This window comes from Octodon degus, unplaced genomic scaffold (genome assembly GCF_000260255.1).
Source record: "Octodon degus isolate 3935 unplaced genomic scaffold, OctDeg1.0 scaffold00048, whole genome shotgun sequence".
Lineage (NCBI taxonomy): Eukaryota > Metazoa > Chordata > Mammalia > Rodentia > Octodontidae > Octodon > Octodon degus.
In genome coordinates, this window is record NW_004524624.1 from 11,243,099 (window position 1) to 11,270,817 (window position 27,719).

At 42.7% G+C, this 27,719-nt stretch overlaps 1 protein-coding gene across 1 annotated transcript in view; it reads right to left on the minus strand.

The window, feature by feature from the left end:
• Positions 1–5,941: 5,941 nt before the first annotated feature.
• Positions 5,942–27,719, minus strand: part of Vps45 (vacuolar protein sorting 45 homolog) — an 82,601-nt gene continuing 60,823 nt past the window's right edge. Inside the window, 1 exon segment of the mRNA XM_004649074.2 lies at positions 5,942–6,061. Within this exon segment, the coding sequence (XP_004649131.1) occupies positions 5,974–6,061 (88 nt within the window). The 3' untranslated portion in view covers positions 5,942–5,973.

A 27,719-nucleotide genomic window follows, 5' to 3' on the forward strand; every position in this document is an offset into this window, starting at 1 on the left:
GCCCGCGCCCCTCAGCTCCATCGCGGGCCGCTGACGTCGCGAGTCCGGGGGGAACAGGGCGAATCGCTGAGCCGCCGCCAGGGCGCCCCCTCCCCCCCACCCGGCTTTTGTTTCCGACTCGCAGCGTGGAGAGGTTCGACCTGCGCCCGACCGCGACCCCGACCCCGTCCGGGACCCCGACCCTGACCCGGACTGCGGAGGAGAGGCGGGGCCGGAGAGAGCCCTGCGGAGCCGGCTGAGCAGAGGCGCAGCAAATGGGCAGGACTGGAGATAACCGGATCGAGACCATCTCCCTCCCAAACCCAAAACAAAACCGGAGCGCGGGCGCCCAAGCATCTCGAGCTCACGACCCCCGCCTGCGTGTTAGAGGGGCCTGGGCGGATCATAGGCTGGGGAAAAAAGTTTTGTTTCCAAGTATGGAGTTGGGGGTGGAATGGGAGAGAAGTTACTGTTCCTATGAATCTCCTCCAGTTTACAAAGCCTCAGGCCTTAGTTGAGACGCAGAAGAATAATCCTAAGTATTATATTAGGTGGATTTAAGGATCTCCACTTCACTGGGAGATGAGAGAGACTCAGAAGAGCTGAGGGATTTGCAGACACACCCTTTTCCTGTAAAGGCTGGCAGAACTCAGTTTCCAAAGCAGTGATTCATTGTACTAGCAGTATAATGAAATAGAAGCTGCAGGTGAGGCTTAAACTTCCCAAGCGTCTTTTGCGGACATTGCTGTGTCCAGTAAACATCCTATCCTGTTTGCACACTGGTGCAGGCGATGGAAGAGCTTGGTGCCCACAGCATGACACCCCTGGGGAGCCCCTGCAGTTTCCTCCTGCCCAGATCTGCTACACAGTCTGTGGGACACATTTCAGTAACCTTCCGACATGTGATGGGAAGAAATTGGGAAGCCCTATCTGAGTAATGGGTTTATTGTGCCTCAGCGTCCTCAGTCAAATCACTCAATTTCCTTTAGCCTTGATCCCTCTGCGTATTGGTGAGGGAAGAACTGCCACTTCCATCGAGGAAATATGAGATGATCTGTGAAATTCCTTCGATGATAAAAGTACTGTCCTGTAGAGCTAATTATGAGATAATAAACTAATACACATTGCCTGGCTGGCTGTGGTGGCACATGCCCGTAATCCTAGCAGTCTGGAGGCTGAGAGTTCAAGGCCAACCTGTACTACAAAGCAAGGCTCTGTCCCCAAAACCAAAACAACCCCCAGTAAATATTGTCTGACTTACTGTAGGTCTCCAATAACCACAAAATAAAAACCCAGTTACAGAAGAGCAGGAGAAAAGGAAAACCCCTCTTTCTGGGGTTTGACACCACCACATACCCAAGTGGAGGGGTTGGTTAGGCTTATGGTTCTGAGGGATGGAGGCTATATGGGCTTTTTCTGGTATCTGTCAGGCTGAGGGGGCTGTGTGTGTGTGTCTCTTCCCAGACCCACTATCCTAATATTCCACTCAAACTTGTTAATTCCTCTATTTCAAACTAATACAGAACTTAATCCTTTCAAAATATTGTCATTTCTTTAAATCTTTAGTGCCACCTTGTGAAGCTTATAGAAAAAATATTAATATTCCCTCTTGGGAAATGTGGAAACAGGGCAGGGCAAAGCTACTCGTTCAAATTTACACATTACTGGTTTAGTGGATTAGACTCAAGACTCCCAACTTCCAACTGACCCTTTAGAGTCTGCGTGCGTTTGTGTCTGTGCGCGGGTGCGCACACATTTCCCAGACCACCTATCTCCTCTCCTTCCCACTATACTATATTTTCTTACTCTCCTGCTTAAAAGGTCATGAGAAAGAGTGAGGAGGATTGCTAGAGTCTGAGTTGTACAGTGAGACCCTGTACCAAATACATAAAAAAAAAAAAAATGAGAAAATCAAGGATTTTTCATAAATAAGGAAGCAAAGTGCTCCATAACGAGAGCTGGGTAGGAATGATTTTGGATCGTGGCTTAAATGGGTTGGGGTTTTGCCTTGGGGCAGAGCACTGGCCTGTTCCGCGGGTGAGAGTATGGGTTGGTTCTCAGCACTGCCGCAGAAAACCAAAAAGTATAGTTTAAGTAGATTTTGGCTTAGAGGAAAGAAATAACCCATGACTTGCCCCATCTTCTTCCTTTCCTGTAACTTTTACTTAGTTAACGTCTTTTCGTCCCCCATATGCAAAGTACTAGTTTCCTTGTGCACTGCCTCACACAGGAGCTAGAGCTTTTGAAAAACATCAGGCAGAAGACCCATAAAAAATAACCCTCCAAAGTAATTTTCAGATTCTAGAGCAGATGCATGTGGGCTGCAGAAGCTCCTCTGCCTGTCTGCTCCCTAAGATGTTACGTAAATCTCGGGCCGGCTTGCTCCCCTCCTTATTGACCTGCACGGCAGCACTGCTCTGCCCTGTCGCCCCACCTCCCTCAGCACCCCTGCCACCTTGCAGCCCCCCTTTGCAGGCCACACTCCTCCCAGCCTGTGCCCAAAGCCGATCATTCTCTCCCCAGGTGGACATCAGGGCACCTGAATTTAAATGGATGTGAGACTTGTTTCCAAAGACTAATGCTTAAGTGAGAAATCAGAGCAAGCATGTCTGGGTTCTTTACACATTTTTCTAGCACTATCTTCCCTATAAGCTTGACACCACCACACACCCAAACCACAAAAATAACTTGCAGGCTTCTTTTGACTTTGGCGGAGATAAGATGCTGGGGTTACTTCCCTAACTACGGGTATGCATGAGATGCCGCTGCCAGTGGCTTTATTCCTCAGTTGAATATTCTATAAGAAATGCTACTTATGGGAGAAAGAAAGAAGCCACCAGAGGTAAAAGCTTGTGAACTGCTGCTTGTAGGTTTACTGGGCAGAAACTACAGTTAAGAATACCCTTGGGGGGGCCGGGGAGATGGCTCAGTGGAATAAGCACTTCCCTGGCAAGCGCAAGGGCCTGAGTTCAATACCTGGTTCTGCAAAAAAAAAAAAAAAAAAAGTAAATTTCCTAAGAATACCCTTGGCTTTTGTAAATGAGACATAAAGGTTTTTTTATTTTTATTTTTCTTTTGTACACGGTTTCACTATGCAGCTCAGACTTGTAGTGATGCTCCTGTCTCAGCCTCCCCAACGCTGGGATTACAAGTGTGTGCCACCATGCCCAGTTTCGGTGGCCAGCACAGCATGCCCATGGCAAGCCTGCATGGCATGCATTACTGGGATTGAACCTCAGTCTTTGTGTTTGCCAGGCAGGTGCTTAGACTGCTGAGCTATCTCCCTAGCCCAGACATAAAGGTTTTGACTGAGGCATTTCAGTCTATGGAGAAGAGGATCATTAAAAGCATATAAGACATTAATTTTATGCTTTAGAAACAGGATCTGTAGTACAAGACTGACCTTGAACTCACTATGTAGCCCATGCTAGCCTTGAACTTGCCTCGATCCTCCTGTCTGTGCCTCCCAGGCACCGGTGTTATAGGTATGCACCACCATGCCTGACTTTAAATTGGTTTTTAAAGGAAAAAAATGAAGGACCAATAATAATGGAATCAGTTCTGTAAATCATAGGTAAAAATAGAAATCTTTGATTTTAGCAAGGAAATGACAAAATCTGATGTTATAAAATGAGCCCTAAGGCAAATCTCATTTTTTGGATTTCTTGATATTGTTTTTTTTTTTTTTTTTTTTTTGGCGGAACCGGGGATTGAACTCAGGCCCTTGCGCTTGCCAGGGAAGCGCTTATTCTATTGAGCCATCTCCCCGGCCCCTTGATATTGTTTGTTAAAAGGCAAATGGACACCAAAAGAAAAAAAAAATTAAAAAAAAAATCGGGGCTGGAGAGATGGCTCAGTAGTCTAAAGCACCTACTTGAAACAAGCCTGGCAAAGCACAGGGACCGTGGTTCGATCCCCCAGCACCACATGCCAGCCAGCCCCGCCCCCTGGTGGGCTGAGCTGGCCACACACACACACACACACAATAAATAAATGTAATAAATAAAAATAAAAAATAATTTAAAAAAAAATCAATCCCCGGTTCCACCAAAAAAAAAAAAAAAAAAAAAGGCAAATGGAAGCAAGTGAATAATAAAGAATAATATAAGAAAAGCCTTATTTTTCTTGTTCCAGAGCTATTTTGCTAAGAAATGTGAAAACATGTAATCCACTCGAAGGAAGGTGGTTTCCATTTTTTATTTTAAGAGTATATAATAAGCAAAACATTGCATTTATAAAATATTGCCACCTGAAGTACAAACTTACTCAGGACCTTACCAAAAAAAAAAAAAAAAGATTAAAAAATTACCAAAAGGGACTATAGAGACAGAAAATAGAAAAGAACTTGGATCTTAGCTATAATATGGGTGGAAGCTTAAGGGCTTCATATGAATGTGTATATGAGCTATGGGGGAAGTCCAGAAAAGGGAGACAAAATAACCTTCCATTTTTGTCTCTTTTTGAACCACTGATTAGTGCAATGGGAGGGTTGGAAGAAATTTGATCAATTTGCATATAATTCTGTATCTCTAACTTGGAGACAGGAATCATTTTATTTACTATTACTAGTCAGATTATATAGAATAATTACTATGCATTGGGTTCTAAGCACTTTACATGTATTGCATTTAATCCTTAAAATCCTATGAGGGCTGGCCAGATAGCTGAGTGGATTAAAGCGCCTGCTTAGGCAGAATTAGGGACTGGGTTCGATCCTGGTGCCATGCTGGCCCTGTGGCTGGGGGCACGCTGAGACACTGGGTGCGATGGGGCACACCTGTAATCCCAGTGCTTGGGAGGCTGAAAACAGGAGGATCTGTGTAGTGAGATCCTGCAGACCCTGTACTAAATACATAAAAAAAGAATCCTATCAGAAAAGTACTATTATTACTCCCATATTATAGAGATGAGGAAGCTGAGGTACAAAGAGATTAATACTGCCAATGCAGCATAAATATGACAGATTTGACCCTAGGCTGACTGTTCCTAGAGAATATCAGCATAAGAAAAAAAAAAAAGTGGGGCGTGGTGGCACATACTTATAATCCCAGCACTTGGGAGGCTGAGGCAGGAGGAACATTTTGAATTCCAGACCAGCCTGGGTTACAAAATGAGTTCAAGGCAGCCTGAACTGCATAGTGAGATCCTGCCTCAGAAAGACAAAAAAAAAGAAAAAGAAGTTACCAAAAAATACACATACACTCTTCCTGTAGGCCAAGGAGGGACTGGGCTGTGGTATTTTGCTATGGTGATTTGAAGATGCCTTAATATTCTGTTCATCACTTTCTGTGGCCTCTAAGAAGAGCAAAAGTGACACTAAATTTGCGGTTGGCTTGGCCCGCTTCAGATGCTGAGTGGAAGGCAAAGCCGTCGTCACCCATTTGGCGTGAAGTCATCTCAAATCTCATCTCATGAATCCCCAACCACAAACCCCAAAGAAATAAAATCAAACCTCTTAAGCCTAGTCACAAAGTGAATTTTTATTGTAGTCATTACATGGTTCCTTAGTGCCACAGAAAATGGCAATGGAGGGACAACAAGGTTTGGATGGCTCTTGAAAGAAACATGGTGAGTTCTCAGATACACACTGCACGGGAATGTGGTTAATGGTCAGAAGGGCTCCAGGGACGAGAAGGCATGGAGGACAGTGGCAGGATTACTTTTCTTTAGGCCCCTCCTGGCTCTGACAAACCTTTGCCAAGTAAGATCCCCACAGGATCCACCAGCAGCTGAAGTGACTGGGTTGTCAAATGCACAAAGAAATATTTACTTATTTGATTAAACACAAGAGAAGGGGTTGCAATGGGCTCAGACTTATGCTCATCTCATCTCCGGGAGCTTGGTCTGTGCCAGCAGTCTGGGAGTCAGCGGGCTACCTGGAGGTGAGTTACAACAAGCACAGACCCCTGCCCAGCCCCCATGGTCACTGGGGAAGGCAGGCCTGCAGCAGAGGGAAGGTTCAGGAAGCGCCCTCTTCCCAGGCTCCACCACAGCTCATCTTCTGCTTGTTGACCTCACTGTGGCTTGAGAGCTCTCCTTGCTTCGGCTGTGCAGTCCTGAAGCCAGCACTTCCTCTAGGAAACTGACAAGGAAATTTAGCATTACTTTAAGAAAAAGCATCACCCAGACAGAATCTCTTGTTCGGACAGTATGCAGAAGCCCTGATCTCGCAGCTGGGTGTGAAAGCATCTGGGCACACCAAGAGCTCCAGACTGGGATGGGTCCTTTGTGCGCTTTCCCAGGGTCCTGTGTCTTTAGATTCAACCTGTAAGATCTGTTAGGATTAATACTTTAAGTTTGAAATTTCTAGTTAGGAGCCCAGGATTTTTAAGGGCAAAGCTCTCTATTAACTTGGGGCCAGGTTACATCAGCACCTTTTATTTGTGCTCTAGAAATTGCCTCAGAACTTCATTGTGTTTGGAGTCTCTTCCTTATCTGTTCTCTAAAGTGAGTCAAGAGTAACCTTTCCAAGACACAGTTTCTATCCTGTTGTATACTCTCCTCTCTTCTTTGAAAACTTTTCTTTTGCTTACAGAAAAATGTACATAAAGTTCAAAGCCATTCTTTTTTTTTTTTGGCGGAACCAGGGATTGAACTCAGGCCCTTGCACTTGCAAGGAAAGCGCTTATTCCACTGAGCTATCTCCCAGGCCCCTGTTTTTTTTTTTTTTTTAAGCCATTCTTACTGTGGCCTAATACTAAAATGTCATTATTTTGTTCTGAGAACTACTTTGTATTTGTGTACATATATACATATTCATATAGCCCTATGACTTCGATGCTTTTTTATGCTCATTTTTTAAATGAAGAAACAAAGCTACTATATTGCTTTGAAAATTAGACTGGGTCTTATATTAATTTTTGCTCCAAAAAACACACTAGGGCTTGTTTCCAGAGGATGCCTTATTTTTTTCATGTACAGTAATCTGCATTTACTCATGCACAAAAACTACATTTATTCAAATACAGTCATGTCATCTTCTTCTGGAACATCACTGTAACTTCCCAAAGTCCAAATTCTGGCCTGAATTTCTTGGGACTCCACTTCCTGTAGAACTGCTGGTCCCCAGCTCTCGTGTCCAGTCACAGAGCTCTCCTCACAGAAGAGCTTCTTGTCCACACAGCCTGTGCACAGTGCAGTGGCAACATAGTTACCAGTGATTTTATCCCAGGAATTTGAGTGGCAACAAAAATGACACAGTGATTTGTGGGATGATGGCTCAAACAAAAGTAGACAATAATCACAGATACCAAAATTCAGAAAATTATTTTACATGAGTTCATTAAGTATGCCCATTCCAAGAGTCGACATACTGAACTATGAACATTCATATTAGACCTGTCTGTATGATATCAAGTGCACATGTTATTCATGTGCTGTGTCCATCCTCTGATTGGTCATTTATCAACAAGTCTTGAGTTCGTCTGCTTACACAGATGTTCACCTTTCATCCAAAGTTGCCTGCTTAGGTATTTATAAATACTTAATTATAATTTATATCATCATTTGTTTTAAGTATTACTGTCAATATTATTTATATTTAATTGTATATTACTATTTTATAATTCAGTATGTCCTTTGTGTGTTATAATAGTCATACTAAATGTGTGCATCTGGCAGACAACCTTAGATAGGGCTTATTTTCAGGATAGGGTTTATAAACATCCTGAAAGATCATGCTAGGCCCTACTTTGCAGTTATGACTTATATTGAGGGAAATATGGTATAGAGAACACCTGCCAGGGTCACAACATCAAGTGAGTAGCTTAGCTACTCAAACTCAGGCTCTAAAGTCCATGCCCTTGGCTATATACAGCACAGCACGCCCAGCTACCCACAGTCCCCTAAACACACTCTGAGCCTCCATTCCTGCATGCTTTTCTTCCCACTACATCCTATATCTGAGATGTAAGGCTGTACCTTTCTGCTGAAATCATATATATATATATATATATATATATATATATATACTTTTTTTTTGGCAGAACCGGGGGTTGAACTCAGGCCCTTGCGCTTGCCAGGGAAGCACTTATTCCACTGAGCCATCTCCCCGGCCCCTCTTATTTATATTTTAAGGCAAATATTAAAAGTCATTTTTTCTATACTGAGCCAATCACTTGTATCTCCATTATCACTTAGCCAAAGGCTATTTTAGCTCTGTATCATCACCAGGCACTGTACATGTCAAATGCCACCAGGAGCTTCTTAGAGTGGGAGACAGTTTTACTCAACCTGTTTCTCTAGGGGTTAGCAAAGGCACTTGGTAAGGGTATGCTGAAGGAATGAATACAGCTCTCCATGGGCAGGAGAAACTTCTCTATAACATATAGGTTATTTGGGTGACCCTTCTAGATATGCTCGGAACAGAGGTTGGGTGAGTGACCAGGTACTTTATTATTATTACCATTGTTTTACGATTTTAGACCTGGAAGATTCTAGACTTGGAGGTTTAAAATTTCAAACTTTTTTGTAAAAGAAAAAAAAATGTTGGGGCTGGGGAGATGGCTCAGTAGAATAAGCACTTCCCTGGCAAGCGCAAGGGCCTGAGTTCAATCCCCAGTTCCACAAAAAAAAAAAAAAAAAAAAAAGAAAAAAAAATGTAGAATGAAAGGAATAGAAGATAAGTGCATTTGTTCCTATGGAAATATAGTCCTCTCTGGCCTGGCCTTTTGGGCAGTTGAACTGGAAGCATTTGAAGGTCTAGTAATAGTGCCAGGGACTGAGGTAGCATCTTTCTTTTTTAATGTATTTGGTTGTGCAGGGTCTCACTATGTAGCTTGGACTCGTGGTGATCCTCCTGCTTTCAGGCTTCCCAGCACGGGAATTACAGGCATGCACTATTATGCCTGGATTCTGGCTGGCTAGGTGTGCCCTGGGGGCGGGGCTGGCAAGGCACGTGGTGCCAGAGATCAAAGTGCAGTCCCTACGCTTGCCTAAGCAGGTGCTTTAAACTGCTGAGCTATCTTGTCAGCCCTGCATCTTTCCTACTTGCTTACTTGAGGGTACCAAATCAGTGCCCTGTGCTTTTTTGAAAGCAAACATTGGGTTGAGAATAAAACTCAGTGGCACAGCTCCTGCCTGGCAAACATGAGTTTGATTCCCATCACACACACACACACACACACACACACACACACACACAGAGAGAGAGAGAGAGAGAGAGAGAGAGAGAGAGAGAGAGAGAGAGAGGTCTCTGATTGGTGGCTTCTCGTAAGAATGGAGCAAATGTGCTGAGAGGCTCTGTGGGATTTATCAGGTGACTTTTGCTTCATTTCCAAAGGAAGGAATAACTTTGCTAAAATTATACTTAAGATCTTGCTCTACATCAACAAGACCCAACATTCCTGGCTGTAAAGAGAAAACACTACATTTGCCAAGCCTAATTTTGTTTTCTAGGGCCATTGTGCTTTGTTTAAAGGAATCTATTTGGGGAGTTTGATGAGTCATTGCACAGAATGCTTAAAAATTATAGGCAATGAACACTGGTAGCTACACTCTAAATTTAGTCTGTGCTTAAATACAAAACAAAAGAGTGATTTTTAAAAGATTTGCTTTAAGTCAGTCTTCTATGGCATTGTAATACAATTCAATTCGGTTAAATTCAATTTCACTGTTTACTGAGCCTCACTGTCTACTGAACGTTGAACTAGGATACAAATGGGCACGTCGAGCTGGCTCCAAGGTGCTCTTCCCACCCTACCTACCCAAGAAAGGTGGTAGGAAACAGTAGAACTTCTACCTTTACTTTAACAAGTCAAACTCAAAAAGTCCTGAGCTGCGCAATGCAAAGCCAGTGTCCACCCCGTTAGGCCTCTGGCAATGGAACTGGGGACCCCCACCTGGGATGCTGTGTTATGAGACTGTGTCTGCGCACGCGTGCGAGTACTCAGTGCAGCCCCATCTGCCTCCTCCCTCCTGGCATCTGGACTGTTGCCTGCAGGCAAGACCACAGCCTGAGGCGCCGAGGTGCAGTGTAGGCTGAGCAGCCAGGGCGCCCAAGCACGCCTCTAACAGCCCCAGACTCCTTGGCTCAGAACGTCGGAAGACAGGGTTCTGAGTTTTGACAAAAGGAAAAGAAAATATTTGAGGAGACAGGTACATTTATATTGATTTAAACACTGCACAACATACAAATGTATGAAAGAAACATCATGTGGTGGAGGGTGGGTGCGTACGCCTGTCATCCTAGCACTTGGGAGGCTGAGACAGGAGGATCACAGCAAGTTTGAGGCCAGCCTGGGCTCCACAGTGATTTCAAGGCCAGCCTGCACCATATCCCCCACCCCAAAAGCGTATGAACTGGAGGTGGAGGCATGTGCCTGTGTTCCCACTTTTCTGGGTGGCTGAGGATGGAGCACTGCACAGCTGAGCCCAGTTTGGGCAATTCAGTGATGTAGCAAGTGGCTCAGTGTAAAGGCCCTGAGCAACCCCTTTTCACACATGATTTAATGCGGAAAGAAGGAATTTGTAGGGAACAGAAGAATAAAAAAAGACTTTCAGAAAAATCATCATAAGAAAAACCCGATTTATTTGCTTTAGTGCAGTAGTAGGATTTTAGTTATAGTTAAATACCCGGCTAAAGACTCTGGAGTATGGGAGCAGGTGAAGGAGGACAGGGTGGGATTTTTAATAGCTCAAAGCACTGAAAACTCCCCTTCCCTTTCCCTCCATCCCCACTGCTTACAACTTTCAGAGCTATGGCCCATTTCCTGCCTCTGCTCCTTTCTCCCTCCCGTGCTGCCCTGTGAGCTGTGCCTCTTCTCAACCCCACCCCACAGTCCTGCTCTCTGGGAAGCTGGCCTTTCTGTCATTGCCTTCCCTGGTTTCTTCCTCTCATACACTGGGTTGTAATTTGCCTACATGCTGATTTTCCATGTAAAACTAATAACTGGGGGAGGGGCAAGCGATACATGAACACATTCTCTTTGTAGATATTTTATTACTTTTTTATTTTTATGTTTTTGGTTTATGAGACAAGGTCTTGTGATGTAGTCTAGGCTGGCCTTGAACTCATTAGGTTGCCCAGGCTGGCCTCAAACTCAGTTATATTCCTGCCTCTGCCTCACAAGTGCTGGGATTATAGGTGTGCACCACCATGCTTGGCTGTCTGTAGAAGCTGTAAACAGCAGACACTGAACTTTAAGTTTTGCTCAACTTTTTTTTTTTTTTTTTTTTCCAGTACTGGGGATCAAACTCAGGACCTTGTGCTTGCAAGGCAGGCGCTTGTGCCGCAGAACTATCTCCGGCCCTCCACTCAACTCTTTTTCTCCATTACTTTTTCCAGAGATAACAATTTGATCAATAAATACTTACTGAGAAAACAAAACAAAACAAAAACTTACTCAGTACCTATTGTGTGCTAGGCACCATGAGAAGCTTTGAGTACAGAACTAATGAAAGTAAACAATGACAAAAAAATCCTTGGGGTTGGGAATATAGCTCAGTGGCATAAGTTCCTGCCTGGCAAGCGCAATGTCCTGAGTTCAATCCCTGGTACTGGGGGAGGGGGAGAAAGAAAGAAAAAAAATCATGGGATTTATATTCCAATGGAGGAATAAAGAAGATAAAATTAATTAGTAGGTAAAATATAGTAAATGAACACAGCAATAATGAGGTAGTAATGGTCCTACTTTAAAAAGAAATTGAGGCACAAAAAAGTCAAGATCTTAAGCCAGGCCTGGTGGCACATGCCTGTAATCCCAGAACTTGGGAGGCTGAGGCAGAAGGATTGCTGCAAGTTTGAGGCCAGCCTGGTTACAGTCAGTTCAAGGCCAGCCTGAACTGCATAGCAAGACCCTGTCTCAAAAAAACAAAAACAAACAAACAAAAAGAAGTTAAGATCTTACTTTGGTGGAAGTGACCGAAATGGGATACAGTGTCAGGCGATAGGGCTTTGGTTTGTTTTCTTAACTACAAAGATGATTTGTTTATTTATCTTCCCTACTCCATTTCCTCTCCAGATGTGAGAGAAAGAGAGGAGTCCAGAAAACACTGAAGTTTATCTATGCAATTTGAGGAAGAATAGATGTGCCACTAGCTGGAATAGGAAGCCTAAAATGCGAAGCATGTTTAGGAAGAAAGTTCAGGAGATTTTTGTTTTGTCTTTCTACAATGTGGTAGATAAGAAAAATGCTACAACAGAAAAACGAAGCAGGAGAACTGGAGATGGTAAGTAGTGGTTTGAGATTTTAATTCCAGTGCTCAAGAAACACCTCACTGACAAACTGACACTGAATCAAGACCTAAATGAGGCCAAGGAATGCTCGACTGGGGAGGAGTGCGGCAGAGGGCCCAGGCCCGATACATTCACGAATTAGAGGAGCCAGTGGCAGAACGCAGTACAGAGGAGAGCAGGGATTAAGAAGGAAATGGAAGGACATGTGAAGATGCAACATGGAAGGCTTCTGGTTGTTGCAGGAGTTTGGTTCTGACTCTGGGTAAGATGAGGGAGTTTTAGAAGGTTGTGTGCAGAGTGACTTACTATGAAGGATACATTTTCACAGGATCACTCACTTATTGAGACGAGACTGTGAGGAAGAAGGGTGAGGCAGTTCTAAGATCCTGGCGCGGAATGATGGTGCCATGGCCAGGTTGTAGGAGTGACAGGGTATCTGATTCTGGATCTATTGTGAAGGGAGAGATCACAGGATTTACTGAGAAAGCATGAGGTAGAGGTGAGAGTAAGAGAGGAATCAAGAAAATACCAAGGTTTAGCAATTTGAAGAATGGAGGTGCCACTAGCCAAGATGGGAAGCATATTTAGGAAGAAAGAGCAGATTTTGGTGCCTGTGTGCCTGTGTGTGTGTGTGATAGGGAAGAAACCCAAGGCCTTGGGCAGCAAGGCAAACACTCCACTACTGAGCTATAGCCTCAGGCCCAGAATTTGGTTTTGATCATGTAAAGTATGGATATTCATCAGATGTTCAGGCACAAATGTCAAGGAAACAGTTGGATATAAGCATCTGAGGTCTGGAGAAGTTCAGACTAGAAAGAGGTTCTCAACAGGGGCTGATTATATTCCCAGGGGCTATCTGTCAGAAACTGGAGGTATTTTTAGTTGTCATAAATGACAGAGTGCCACTGGTACCCAGTTGGGTACAGGACAGAAACACTCTTGAACATCCTGTAATGCAAAGATTATCTGGCCCAAAATACCAGTACTTTTAGGGTTAAGAAACTATGGACTAGGTATGTAAATTTGGGAGTTTGCAGTAGAAAAACAGTTAAAGTCAGAAGACCAGATAATACAGTCACAGAGTAGGTGTAGAGGTGAACAGTGATGTCTAAGACCAAGTCACTGAGCTTCTAAAAATAGAAGGAAAGGGCAGATGAGACAGAGACTGAATGGCCAATGAGGTCAGCGGGCAGCGAATGCTTCAGGACGCCCCGTGCTGTGGCTTCAACGAAGTGTAGATAGAAAGGAGATTAAGAGAGGGCCTTTAAAGACAGAAGAATACTGCAAGTTTCTATGCAGCATTCATTCATTGTGAATGATCCAGTAGGTGGGAAGAGGACGGAGGAAGGAGAGAGGGCACAGCACTGGTGCTGTCAGGATGTGAGAGGGAAAGCTACCTCAGGTGAGGAGTGAGGGGTGCATGGGGAGTGGGGAGCTCTTCTTCAGTGGCTTCTCCCACCAGTTACTGCCTTCTTCAGATACCTATGTACCCCTCATATAAGGCAGTTGTTGAACTGTTTGCTGAATACATGAGTGACAAATAAATTTTGAAAATAAGACCCCTGCTTAGATGTCACCTATTCTACATGTTTCCTAGATATCCAACAGCAACTGTTTCAGGAGCAAAGAAGGCCAACACTCGATGCCTGCCAGAAAAACCAGGACTCTCACATACAGAGCATCCTGCTTCTAGGCGGAACTATACTTTACCATAAAGAACTCGCTATTATTTCTCTAAAATGCTACACTTTTTTTGTGTCCTGATTACTTTTCTCTTTTTTTCTTATGTATTTAGTATAGGGTCTACAGGTTGTCACTACGCAGATTGGACTTGTAGTGATCCTCCTGTTTTCAGATTCCCAAGTGCTGAGATTATAGGCGAGTGCTACCACGCCTGGTCTTAACTGCCATCTCAGTGCACCCCAGGGGGTGGGGCCAGCATAGCACACCAGTGATCAAAAACTGGCCCCTGGATCTGCCTAAGTAGGTGCGACAATCTGCTGAGCTGTCTGGTCAGCCCTTTTTACTTTTCTCTCCTTGCTGGGACAAAATATCTGACACCCAAAATTGAGGAAGGAAACCTTTATTTAGTACACAGTTTGTGGAGGTTTCAGCCCATACTCAGCTGGCTCCAAGGCAGAGTGGCACATGGCAGAGGGCAGCAGTTCATGGCAGGGGAAAACAGCAAAAGCAGCAAGGGCAAAAAAGGAGGAGCAGGGGCAGCAGCAAGCCTCTCTCCTCCTTCTGTATATTGCATCCAGGTTACTCGCACCAGGGAGGGGCAGCACTCACACCCGTGATCCCGGGAGTATTCATATCCATGATCCCAGCATTGTATCATGAATTAATCACAAACTCTAGAAGTCTACCCAATCACTGGATGAAGCTTTGGGGGGACAACTAGACACAAACCATAACAGTCTGTCTTTGATAAGCCTTGCTGTTTTTTTTCCTATGGAAAGCCTATTTATCCTTTAAAGCCTAGCTCTCCTCTGTGAAGCATTTCTTAATTATTCTGTAAGAATTAATTATTTCTAGTTAGAAAACATTTTATTTAATTTATATATATTGACACTTTTCAAATTTTTTGTATACCTAAGAACTTCTAAGAGCAGAACAAAATACATTTATTAGTGCTGGAGGTGTAGCCTGGGTTGGTGATTGATATAACAGCGTACATCTTTGAGTTCTATCCATTTCACTTTTTTTTTTTTGAGATAGGGTCTTATGCTGTAGTCCAGGCTGGCTTTAAATTCACTATGTAAGGGTTAGTGAGATAGCTCGGTGGACTAAATGCCTGCTTAGGCAAGCACAGGGACTAGGGTTCACCACATGCCACAGTATGGGTCCCACCCTAGGGTGGGTATGTTGAGTGGGCCATCAAGTCCAGGTGTGGTGGCACATGCGTTTAATCCAGGGCTTTGAAGGCTGAAAACAGGAGGATCACTACAAGTCCAAGCTGCATAGTGAGACCCTGTACCAAATACACTACAAAAAATAATTCACTATGTAGCCCAGGATGGCCTCGAACTCAAAGCAAGTCTCTTGCCTCAGCCTCCCAAGTGCTGGGATTATAAATTTGTGTTATAATATCCAGCTTACTATATTTATTTAAAAAATTTTTTTTTTGTTTCTGAAGTGACTTCCATTTATCTTGATATACATTTTCCCCATGATGATTTACAGGATCTTCAAGCCAATACAAATATTTTATAAATATTTGAATATTTGGGTATATATCTTACAATACCTCAGCAATATCTTTCAGCATGAAAAACACTGAAGAGTAAAGACTAGATACAATCACTAGGTACAGTGAAAATCTGCTGCAAATATTTCTGAGGTAAGAAGGCACCACATACCTGTTCAACTAAGAAAACCACCCTTACAACACAGGATGATTTTAACTTTACATAGGACCTAGAACACTTAAGCTGCCAATTAGGTACTGAATGGCAGAGCAACATCCCCAGCTTATGCCATGAATTCATAGGGAACAGGTTCCAACCACTCAGGTCCTCACAAAGTTTGCTTCTCCGGGAGGGGCAGGCTGGTGCTTCAGTTCAACCCAAGTACCTTTCTCTTTGGCTTCTTTCTTTTTCTGGTCATTTTCCTTGACACATTTCAGGAAGCTATCATGACTTTTTGAGTGTTTAATATGCTCATTACGCACATTAATCCTCTTGGCAAGTATCTTGCCCTTAACTTGCTTGTTTTTTGTTGTTTTTTTTTTTTTCCGGAACTGGGGATTGAACTCAGGCCCTTGCGTTTGCCAGGCAAGTGCTCATTCTACTGAGTTATCTCCCCAGCCCAAACTTGCTTGTTTACAACAAGGCCAACAGCATGCTGGGTAACGCTGTAGACTCTTCCCGTTTTGCCATGGTGACATTTATGAGGCATTCCTTTTTGCACAGTACCCATTCCCTTGATGTCTACAATATTACCCTTTTTGTAGATTCGCATGTATGTGGCCAAAGGAACAACCCCATGTTTTCTAAAAGGCCTGGTGAACATATACCGAGTTCCCCTTCTTTTTGCTAGTCATTTTAGCAAATTACTGGAAGATGGTGGTTCTGGCTGAAAGGCAGCTTACTAAATTTATTTATTTATTATTTTTTTTTAAAGTTTATTTATTTAGTGTGTGTGTGTGTGTGTGTGTGTGTATGTGTGGCCAGCTCAGCCCACCAGGGGGCGGCGCTGTCTGGCATGTGGTGCTGGGGGATCGAACCACGGTCCCTGTGCTTTGCTAAGCTTGTTCTAAGTAGGCGCTTTAGACCACTGAGCCATCTCACCAGCCCCAGCTTACTAAATTTAAAAATGTATAATTTTATTTTTTCATGGAAGGAAATTTACAAATTTGACAAAACATATTTAAGAATATTTATCACTAAAATTATGTAGCCTTTTGCTGTACATCCTTCCAAATTATAATACGATGGACATTCCAAAAGATGTATCATGCTTACTTTGTGCTTTTGTGTGTCCCTGGAACTACTCATATCCTATTTTGAGAAACACAGATTTGTTTGACTCTCTCAGTGGACATAAGTAAGATGTCCTAAGGTAGGCATATTCTAGCTATTTTTATATTTTACCTGCTGCTTTGAACAGTAACTGATAGATAATAAATATCCTACCTTTGCTCTCTAACAATACAGTCTTACTATTCTGTCAATTCTCTTGGCTCACATTTCTTTTGCCCCTAGAGAGGAATTAAAAAATAAAAGAAATTTGGGTGGCTGAGGCAGGAGGACTGCTGCTTTCCAGCCTGGGCTACAAAGTGAGTTCAAGGCCAGCCTGAAGTACAGAGTGAGACCTTGTCTCTAAATACACACAAATGAAAGAAAGAGAAAATGTGTCTATAGACAGGTGAATGCCTGTGATATGCTCATATGATGAAATGTTATATAACACTGAAAAAACAATAAACAAAGTTACATGCAACAATATACATAAATCTTGATTTAAGGTTCCTTCCTCTGGTGTGAAAGAGAAGTGGGAAAGAAGTAAAGAAATCCTTTATTGTTCGGTTGGGGAGGCCTGCAGAAGAGATTGCAAGGACCCTTGGGGAGGAGGCAGGGAGACAAAGAATTTGTCAGGCTGGGTTTGGGATGGAGCTTGTATGGGCCCTATCTGTTGGAGGACTGGTGTAGGTGCCAAAAACAAAAGAGGAAATTTGAGGTTAACCGTGGGAAAGAAGATGGAAGTCAATCTAGGAGCGGCTCATCCTTGCTCCTGGATCCCCATGCCCATTGTATGGCCGCAGACCCACCACTTAGAAGCAATGTTTATTGAAAAAGAGATATTCATGTATATACCAGCTCCCCAAGGTGAATGTAATTATGTATCACAAACATGTACTAACAAAAATTTTAATGAAGAAAAAAAAAGATACTATTTTATAAATTTCAAAAACAAGCAAAACTGGGGCTGGGGAGACAGCTCAGTGGAAGAAGCGCTTCCCTGGCAAGCACAAGGACCTGAGTTCAATCCCTGGTTCCGCAAAAAAACCCCAAAAAACAAAAACAAGCAAAACTACACAATGTATTATTTAGAAATATATAGATAATTGATAAAAACACAATTTTCTTCCACCAAAATATGGAGTAGTGTTTCCTTGTGGGAGACAAGGGACGTGACCATTAAGGGACACACCAACGGATCTATGTTACTGGCAATTTCCTGGTCTTGAATTAGGCAAGCAGTTGGTTCAAGGGTACTCATGATATAATTGTGCTTGTAATTTATATGTTACATATCTTCTTTTGTAAATATCAAATATAGTATTGAAACACTCTCCCACAAAAGCTGAGTAAATTTCTTCAGAGTATCTTTACTTGCTAACATGAACTGTGATTTTTCAAAGAGTTCTTCAAACTTAGTTGGCTATAAAATACTTTCTAAAAATGTTTTTTTAAAAACGGGATATCTATCAATATCTCATTAACAAATCTGGTATTTTAAAAAATCTGCTATAGAATGGGCCTTGGGAAATATTAAATTAAGGGATAAAGTATTTCCTTGATTATAGCCTCCCCACCATGGTTACTTTACCCTGAAGTACTTTCTTGTGAATGTTTTCTACCTTGCCACTGGGCACAAAACATGGCAAAATAAAACACAGAAACCAATGGAGGCTTTGGTCCTATTTCTTCTCCCATTGAGGAGACTGGGAAAAAAAGGTAAGCAATGAGATTCTACATGAGCCCAGGCTTGCACATATACCATTCGCTGGAGTATCTTATGGAGTGAAAGAAAATTACCCTCTTGGCCTCAGGGTGAAGGATAGGTTCTGCAGGGGCAGAGTGTCTATCATATCCATCACACAAAGGGCTGCAAGGGGCTACTGTCTGAGAATAAAAAGAGCTATACGGGAACATTCAGGACCACTTCAATTTGTCAAAGTAACTACAACTATGGGAACAGAAGAAGCCCTGAATAACCCAGCGGCAGCAACCATGGTGGCTGGAAACTCCTGCAAGTCTTTTCATTACAGAAGTACTGCCCTGTGGACCTTACAGGGGGAAATCTGATGTGAAAGCAAATGGAAATACTGCTACTAATTTTTTTTCTCTTCACAGACCATAGAGGTTTTCTGGTATCTATACTATCTTCCTAGTAAACTTTATCACTATCTTTGTATACTCCTACTTGGGATAATAATGTAATACTGCCCGTGAATTATGTTCTTAAAACATGTGAGTTGGCCGGAAAGGTGATGTCAGAGGTAGTGATGATGAAAACTTAGTGTCTTTTCCTTAGTACTGGGGATTGAACACAGAGACCACACGGGGCAGCATACATGGCCCCTCCTCCCCTCCTCCTTTTTTTAACTTTAAGACAGGATCTCACTAAGTTCTAAGTTGCCCAGATTGGGGTTGAATTTGGAATTCTCCTGGCTCAGCCTTGCAAGGTGCTAAGATTCCAGGCATCTACAACACATGGCTACCCAATCTCTCTGTCTGTCTGTCTGTTTCTCTCTCTCTTTTTAAACTTTATTTGTAACTGTGGTAACAGCAGAAGCAGCTTTAGCAGGCAGCATCTATAGATGTACCAGACCTTCTCCAACCACATTACATATGTTACATCATCTAATATCACAACAGTTGCATGAAGGAGCTATTAGCACCTCTATTTTACTGTCTCAAAAGGTTAAATAATTTGACTTGGCCTGAAGATTAGACATGTGGCCAAACAAGGCAGTGTGACACGACGCATATGCTCTTAATTGCTATGCTAGGCTGCCTTTTACAAGACGAAAAGTTGATTTATAAATTACAGACGAAAAGTTGATTATAAATTTATAAATTCTGGCCTATTAAGGCCAGAAGCCCTAATGATAATCCCAGTAAAAGAACCTATGTCCTAAAGGATGCATTTTCACTCAGGGAAGGTAAATACAGTTTTGGCAGAGGAATGACAACTCAAGATTGTCCTGAAGACTGTTAATTAGGAACTGTACTATGCAAGTAATTCCAGTGGCATCACCAATGATGAGTTTTAAAAATTGATAGACTACTTTGAAATATTTTCCCAATAAAAACCAGAAATATAGGCAAATAATGAAGTAAATGGGTCTTTCTTGTCTCACTATACAGAGTTAGTGTATTTAACTTTCTTTTCTTTCCTTACTTTTTTTTTTTTTTTCTTTTTAAAATAGAAAGGTTTCACTACGCAGTTCAGGCTGCCCTTGAACTCACTTTGTAGCCCAGGCTGGCCTCAAAGTTGTAGCAATCCTCCTGTCTCAGCCTCTCAAGTGCTGGGATTACAAGCATGGGCCACCATGCCAGCTAAGTTTTTTCTTCCATTTTTAAGTTTTTAATATTTTATCCAACACGTCTTGAAATATGCAAACACATGTTGGATCTTACATCTACATAAATAGGTGTATCTTACAAACTTGTGAGGCAAAGTATCATCCTATAAGGTAACACTCATTCAAATCAGCTCAGGCAAAAGAAAAATGTTTACAGGCCCCAGAACTGGGGTGGGTGTGGAGCAGCTACCGCGGTAAGTGGTCAGTGCCCCAGTATCTAAGACCGGGATCAACATGGAAGACTGCTTTGAAGGCACACAATGCTCACCTAACTTTTATCATTTAGCTGTCTCTTTAAGCTGCATACTGTTTATTTTCTCTTGGTCTGCATCTCTGTTGAAATAAGCTGCTTTTTTTTTTTTTTTTTGGCGGAACCGGGGATTGAACTCAGATCCTTGCGCTTGCTAGGGAAGCACTTATTCCACTGAGCCATCTCCCTGGCCCCTGTAAACTGCTTTTTAATCAATCTCCATATAAACTGATGATTTGTTAGTTTAAGTGTTTTTTTTACAGTGTATCTGGTACAGGTTCTCATTGGGCAGCTCGGACTCGTAGTGATCCTCGTCTTCAGGCTCCCCGGTGCTGGGATTACAGGCATGCACCACCACGCCAGGTCTCCATGGCCTGCTGAGCGTGCCCGGGGTAGGGCCAGCGTGGCATGTGGTGCCTGGGATTGAACCCTGGTCCCTGTGATTGCTTAAGCAAGCAGTGCTTACTCTGCTGAGCTACCTCACTGTCCCTAGTTTAAGTGTATTTTATTTTTTTAAAATTTTATTTATTTGTATGTGTGTGTGTGTGTGTGGCCAGCTCAGCCCACCAGGGGGCGGGGCTGGCTGGCATGTGGTGCTGGGGGATCGAACCGTGGTCCCTGTGCTTTGCTGAACTTGTTCCAAGTAGGTGCTTTAGACCACTGAGCCATCTCACCAGCCCCTAAGTGTATTTTAAAGAATAATCAGCACCAAAGCTCCAAGGCTTGGTGTGAAGGTATAAATACAGCTTTAGGCATTTATACCACAAAGGCAGAATAACATATTTTTGGTGGGCAATTTGGTAATCTTCCATCTTAGAAGTGCTGTTGCCCTCAGATGCAGCAATTTCATCATAACACTGCTAACACACAAATTTGAGCTTCAATTTCAGCTTTCCACTTCCTGGTTATGTGGCCTAAGGCCAATTACTCTACATCTTCATAAAGTTTCTCATTGGAAATTGGGATCACAACAATCTTACCTCTTCGATTATGAAGATTAAATGAGAAAATATATGCAGTGAAGTAAGCAGGTTGCCTTGCATGTAGAATATGCTCAATGTTATCTTACATAAGCAACTGTACAAGTTAATAAAAATGTGTGTTTACTTCAGTATTACAGATACAAATGAAAAGTTAACAAGAATTAATATCAAACAATATTTGTTTTGTTTGCTCACTATATCCAGTCTCAAGACAGTTCCTGGCATACAGCAGATCAGTTTGTTGAAGGAAAAAAAAATCCCACAGGATTGGTTAAATTATGGCACACGTCAAATAAGAAAATGTGATTCAGCCATTTAAAATGACACATAGGGGCCGGGGAGATGGCTCAGTGGAATAAGTGCTTGCCTGGCCAACACATAGGCCTGAGTTCAATCCCTGATTCTGCAAAAAAAAAAAAAAAAAAAAAAAAAGGAAAAAGAAAATGATACAGATAAGTATTAAAATATATGCATACTTATTCATAGAAAAAGTATAAAAATAATGCATCAGGATACTGATAACATTCCCTGTGGTGGGATAGTGACAGTATGGATATTTTTATTATCTTTTCCTTTGCCTCACTGTATTTAATTTAATTTTCTATGAGGATTATGTACTAGTTTTGTAATAACAATTTTTGTTTTTTGAGACAGGGTCTCACTATGTAATTCTGGTTGGTCTTGAACTCACAAGTAGCGCAGGCTGCTCTCAAACTCACAGTGACCTTCCTGCCTTGGCCTCCTGAGTGCTGGATTACAGGCATGCACCATTGCTCCCAGAAATGCCAAACTAGTTTTAATTAAAAAAATGTCAAGTAGGGTCGGCCAAATAGCTCAGCAGATTAAAGTGCCTGCAAGCAGGCGAAAGGCTGGGGGTGTGATCCCCGGGGCACGCTGAGACAGTGATTGAGACTGGGCATGATGGCGTCATATACCTGTAATCCCAGCTCTTGGGCGACTGTAAGCAGATGGATCACTACGAATCTGATCTAGTAGTGAACACCCTGGAGACCCTTCCCTAAAATACAAAACAAACAAACAAACAAACAAAAACAAAAAACCAACACAAAAAGTCAAGTAAATTGGAATCATGGGACACAACTAGATTTGAATCCTGGGTTAAATAATTCAATTTTAAAAGGTAATTATTAGAGTTATTCATTATATGCCCATTTTCCCATTAAATCTGAATGTCTTACAGGTATATAACATGTCTTGATCTTTCTAGCACCTAGAGCAAAGCCTCTCACGTAATCAACACTCCATAAATGCTTGTCAGTCACAGGCGAGCTGTTGCATCGCAGTTTTTGCAATGGTGTCTACCACTTTGGTTACAGGAGGGAAAATCTCCCAAAGAAAAATTTCTACAAAAAAGGTGATGGTTCTAGCAGTGTAAAAATGATCCTGGAATGCTCATAAGTGAAGAAGAGTGCTCTTTACATTCCTTCTCCTTGAAATGCAAATTCTGTCATCGTATCCTCATTTTTCCGTAAATAATTCAGAGACAGAACCAACTTGTGGTTACAGGAGAAGGTCCAAGTTTCTAGTGTTACTTGTTTAGGTAGAAATCTATAAAGTACAGTATCTGCTGATAACATGAATTGGCCCCTTCTCAGCTTCAAATACACTCAAGTGTTTTCTGAGCCCTTTAATACATTCTAGACAAAAAGCATTACTGTCACTGACTTACTGTCAGTTAAATTATCAACCTTAGGCAAAGTTTCAGATAGTGTTGAAATTAATAGCTGCCACTAATTAATCAACTTAATCATTTTTATTTAAAGAGTAACACGAGCAACATTGCTTCTAAAATCTTAATTTCTGAATGATAAAAATAATCTTTAAAATGTATTCTAATTTGTGTTAGTTATTTATTGCAGTACTGGGGCTTGAACCCAGGGCTAGGCAAGCTCACATGCGAGGCAAGTGTTCTCCCACTGAACCACATCTCCAGTCCTTCTTATCTAAGACAAGGTCTCCATGTGATCCTCCTGCCTCAGCCTCCCGAGTAGCTGAGATCACAGGTGTGTGTTACCATGCTCAGTCCCTTAGTATGTACCCCCCCACTCTGGTTTACAGAATTTCTTAGTGAGCAGAAAGCTTTGCATTTTTCCTTATGGGTAAACACATTTTGCTTACTTTATAAGTGACACTTTAAAATAAAGAATTTAAAGAAATAGATAAATCTTTCTGAAATATTTCAACTGAGTATCCAGAACCCCAGACTAGATATTCTCTCATTTTCCACTCCACACTAGTGAGCTTTATGACTTTGGGCAAAGTATTTAATCACTTTAATAATTTAGTTTCCTCACCTGAAAGTTGAAGTTGATTACAATAACAAAAATTATCGGGGCTGGGGAGATGGCTCAGTGGAATAAGCGCTTCCCTGGCAAGCGCAATCCCCTTCCAGGAGACAGAAGCAGGAGGCTCATCACTCCTATCTATCCCAGCCCAAGCAACTTAGAGGCTTAATGAACTCCATCTTAAAATAAATAAAGCCGGCCTGGGCCTGATAGCTCAGCGGACTAAAGCACCTAAATACAGCCCCGTGGTTTGATCCCAGTGTGCCATACTGGCCCGGCCCCTGGGGCATGCTGAGACAGTGATTGAGACTGAGTGTGGTGGTGTGCCTATAATCCCAGCCCTTGGAAGGCTGAGAACAGGATGATTACTATGAGTCTGATCTACACAGTGAGACTCTATAGACCCCTCTATTCCCTGTACTAAATGCATTTAAAAAAAAAAAAAAAGCAAAAAACAAAAATGGAAAAAAAGCTGAGATGTAGCTCAGATGTAGCCTTGGCTTCAATTACCAACACTGAAAAAAATCTGATTGAGTTGTTATGACAATTAAAACAAAACTGAATGGTTACAAACAAGTCATAAATGTCACATAGATAATTGAGAATGCTCCAGTAGCCACATTAAGAAAAGTAAATTGAGGGGCTGGGGTTATAGCTCAGTGGCACAAGCACCTGCCTGGCAAGATTAAGCAAGGTCCTGAGTTTGATTCCTGATACTGCCCCAAAGGAAAATTAAACACATAAAGTTAATTTTGATAGTATATATACAAAATAACTTTTTTTTTTTCTTTTTGAGACAGGGTTTCACTATACAGTTCAGGCTGGTTTTTGTAGCCCAAGAGGCTGACCTTGAACTCACATTGATCCTCCTGCCTCAGCCTCCTGAGTGCTGGGATTAAAGTGCCACCATGCCCAGCCTCAAATAGCACTTTAATATGTAATCAACCTTTAAAAAATTGAGTTTTTTAAAAATGTATTTAGTACAGGGTCTACAGGATCTCACTACATAGATTGGACTTGTAGTGATCCTCCTGTTTTCTGCCTCCCAAGCACTAGGATTATAGATGCACATGCCACCACACCTAGTCTCAATCACCCATCTCAGAGTGCCTGGGGGCAGGGCTGGCACATGGGGGATTGAACTGTGGTTCCCATGTCTGCCTAAGTAGGCGCTTTAATCCCTGCTGAGTAGTTTTTGCATTAAGTCTTTGAAATATAATTAGTATTTTATACTTGTAGCATATCTCAAATTCGACTAGCCACACTTCAAGTATTGAATAGCTACATGTGGATGGAAGTTACTTTACTGGATAGCATAAGTATAAAATATTAAAATAACATCTAGCACACAGGATATGCTCAGTACATTTTCTTTCTTTCTCTCTCTCTTTTTTTTTTTTAAATGTACTTGCTACAGGGTCTCATTAGGCAGCTCAGACTTGTAGTGATCCTTGTTTTCAGCCTTCCTAGCACTGGGATTACAGGTGTGCACCACCACACCTGGTCTTTTTTCCTTTCCTTTTTTTTTTTTTTTGCGGAACCGAGGATTGAACTCAAGCCCTTGCGCTTGCCAGGCAAGCATTTATTCTACTGAGCCATCTCCCTGGCCCCAGACCTCGTCTTGATGGCCAGGCTCAGCATGCCCAGGGGCAGGGGCAGGATGGCATGTGGTGCGGAACTGTGGTCCCCGTGCTTGACTTAGTCAAGCAAGCTTTTAGCCCACTGAGCTATCTCGCTGGCCCAAAACATTTTAGTTCCCCCTAAGGAACTGCTATAGATCAGTGTTTCTCAAAGTATGTGCCTTGACCACCAGTTAGTATCAGGTGGCTCTGCGATGTGAATCACACAGTGAGAAAACTATGTCTTGTTTTTTGTTTTTGGAACAACATTAAAGTTCAAAATTTTTTGTATTTATTTATTTATATATTTTTTTTTTGGCAGAACGGGGGATTGAACTCAGGCCCTTGCACTTTCCAGGGAAGCACTTATTCCACTGAGCCATCTCCCCAGCTCCAAATTTTTATGTATTTATTTTTTAATTTTTATTAAAGTTTAAATTTTTTTGCTGGGTGTGGTCGCACATGCCTGTAATCCCATCAGCTGGGAGGCTGAGGCTGGAGGATCACTGGGAGTTTGAGAATAGCCTGTGCTACGAAGTGAACTCATGGCCAGCCTTGAAGTACACAGCAAGACCTTGTCTCAAAAAGGCACACTCCCTTGACCAAAAAAAAAGTTCTAATTTTTTCTCAAGTTCTGGAACTAAACTGAACTGAAGTGGACCCCACGAGCCCCATGATGAAGCTGTGCAGAGGTACAGGGCTGTCCTAGAGTCTGAAAAGGTTGTGCTGGGCCTGCTTAGTCCATTTGGCCAGGCCCAGGCCCTCAGGATGGCAGGGGACTTGGGCTGGAACTGCTTTTTCTTTTTGAGATGGAGCCCAAAGGCCCAGGCTGCCAGTCTCCAGGCCCTGCACATCTGTCTAGGGCCTTTCCTTCACTGGCTGCGGGAGCTTTGGTCTCTGAGCTCTGAGATTCGACTGGCTGGCGGGGGAAGATATGGCTGTGTGTCATCCACCCACTGAATCTTGAGCCCCTTGTTCTGGAACTTAGAAAACACGGCCAGCAGGTACTCTGTCTTGAGTGCTGGTTCAAAGACATATATCTCTACCACATGGGCCAGACCCTTCTCCCCATGCAGCTTCTCTGCAAATAGGACATATCCAGCACTGTCTTCTTGGCTTGAGGGGCCTCCCCTATCAAGGTGGCTGTGATCTCTTGCAGCAGCGCACAGTAATCACACCTGGAGCAGCTGCTGGACCCACTTCCTCCTCCTCATCCTCTAAGCTCTGCTTCAGCTGACTTGTACCCTCTTCTTCCAGGGCTGGCTGCAGGCTGGACCCTGGCTATGTGGCTCCCTCCAACCCACAGTTCTTCCTTGAGGTACTCAGGCCCTGGGGGCTCAGCAACAGCTGGCTCCAGCTGTGAATCATTCTGGAACTTTGGCTAGGCTCCTCAGGTCTTCTGTTCCCTGAGTCATCAACAGGAAGTCCTTGGTCTGTGTCGGAGTCCCCAGTACCAGCATCTCAGGCACTTTCAAGGTCCTGCCAGCTGGGGTCAATCTCGTGAGCTCTGGGGTAGAGGTCACTGCCTGGTCTTCTTGCCTGTGCTACAGCACGGGGGCACATAGGAAGGCTGGTCTAGCTGTGTCCATGATACCACTGGCTGGCCTGTGAACCTCGGGAACCAGCACCTGTTCCCTGTTTTGTGATGGGCCAAGGAGCATGGTACTTGCTGGATGGGAGGCGGGACAGTGACAGGGACCATCTGAACTTGGTACCCTGATGTCCAGGTGACAGATGACCTTCCTCTTCCTTTAGTCCTCTCCAACAGAAAAGCTGCTCAAGAGATGAAGCTGCCCCATCATTCTATGGGTCACATACTGCAGGCAACTGGAGTGGGGGAGAAAGCAGAACCTCTGACAGCAGCTTCTGTAGCAGGAAACAGTGTGGCTCCTCATGGACCTGGGGGACAAAGTCGGTCTTGGCTGAGGATAAGAAGACACCATCCAAGTGGAGAAGGGCCAGGGCGCCTAGCGGAAGAACTGGGGCCAGCATATGCCTTGCCACCACCTACAGGGTCCCTAGGGAAAGTGATGTGATTTTTTGAGTTGTCCTTTGAGCTTTCTGAATGTATCAAGAAGTACTGGTTTTGAACACACTGTTTTGCCTTTTTTACATTTTTATTTTTTATTAAGATACAATTTATAGGCAATAAAATTCACAGGTTTAAAGGTATCGTTTGGTAAGTCTGACTAAGATAGCTGAATTACCACCTCCTCAATTATGATACAGGACATGTCCATCATGCAGGCAAGAGCTTCTTAGAAATTAAGAAATAAACAAAACCCAAAAAAGCCATGAAGCCAGTCCCATACCTTTGAAAACAAAATGCCAAATGCTTTCTAGAGAAGCTATACCAATTTAAACTCCTACTAACCATACTGAGACTCCCTCACTGCATACTCACACAAGGAAGTAACCAAAGATGTGCGCAAGGACTTATCAAGATTTTTGTTACAGTATTAGTTATATAAAAAGTAAACCCTTTGAGACAAATAAACACTTTGAATGTATAATAATCATGATTAAAGGCACCTTTTAAAATTGAAATTATAGTCATTAAGTTTATTTTAAAGATTTTTTTCTTTCTTTTT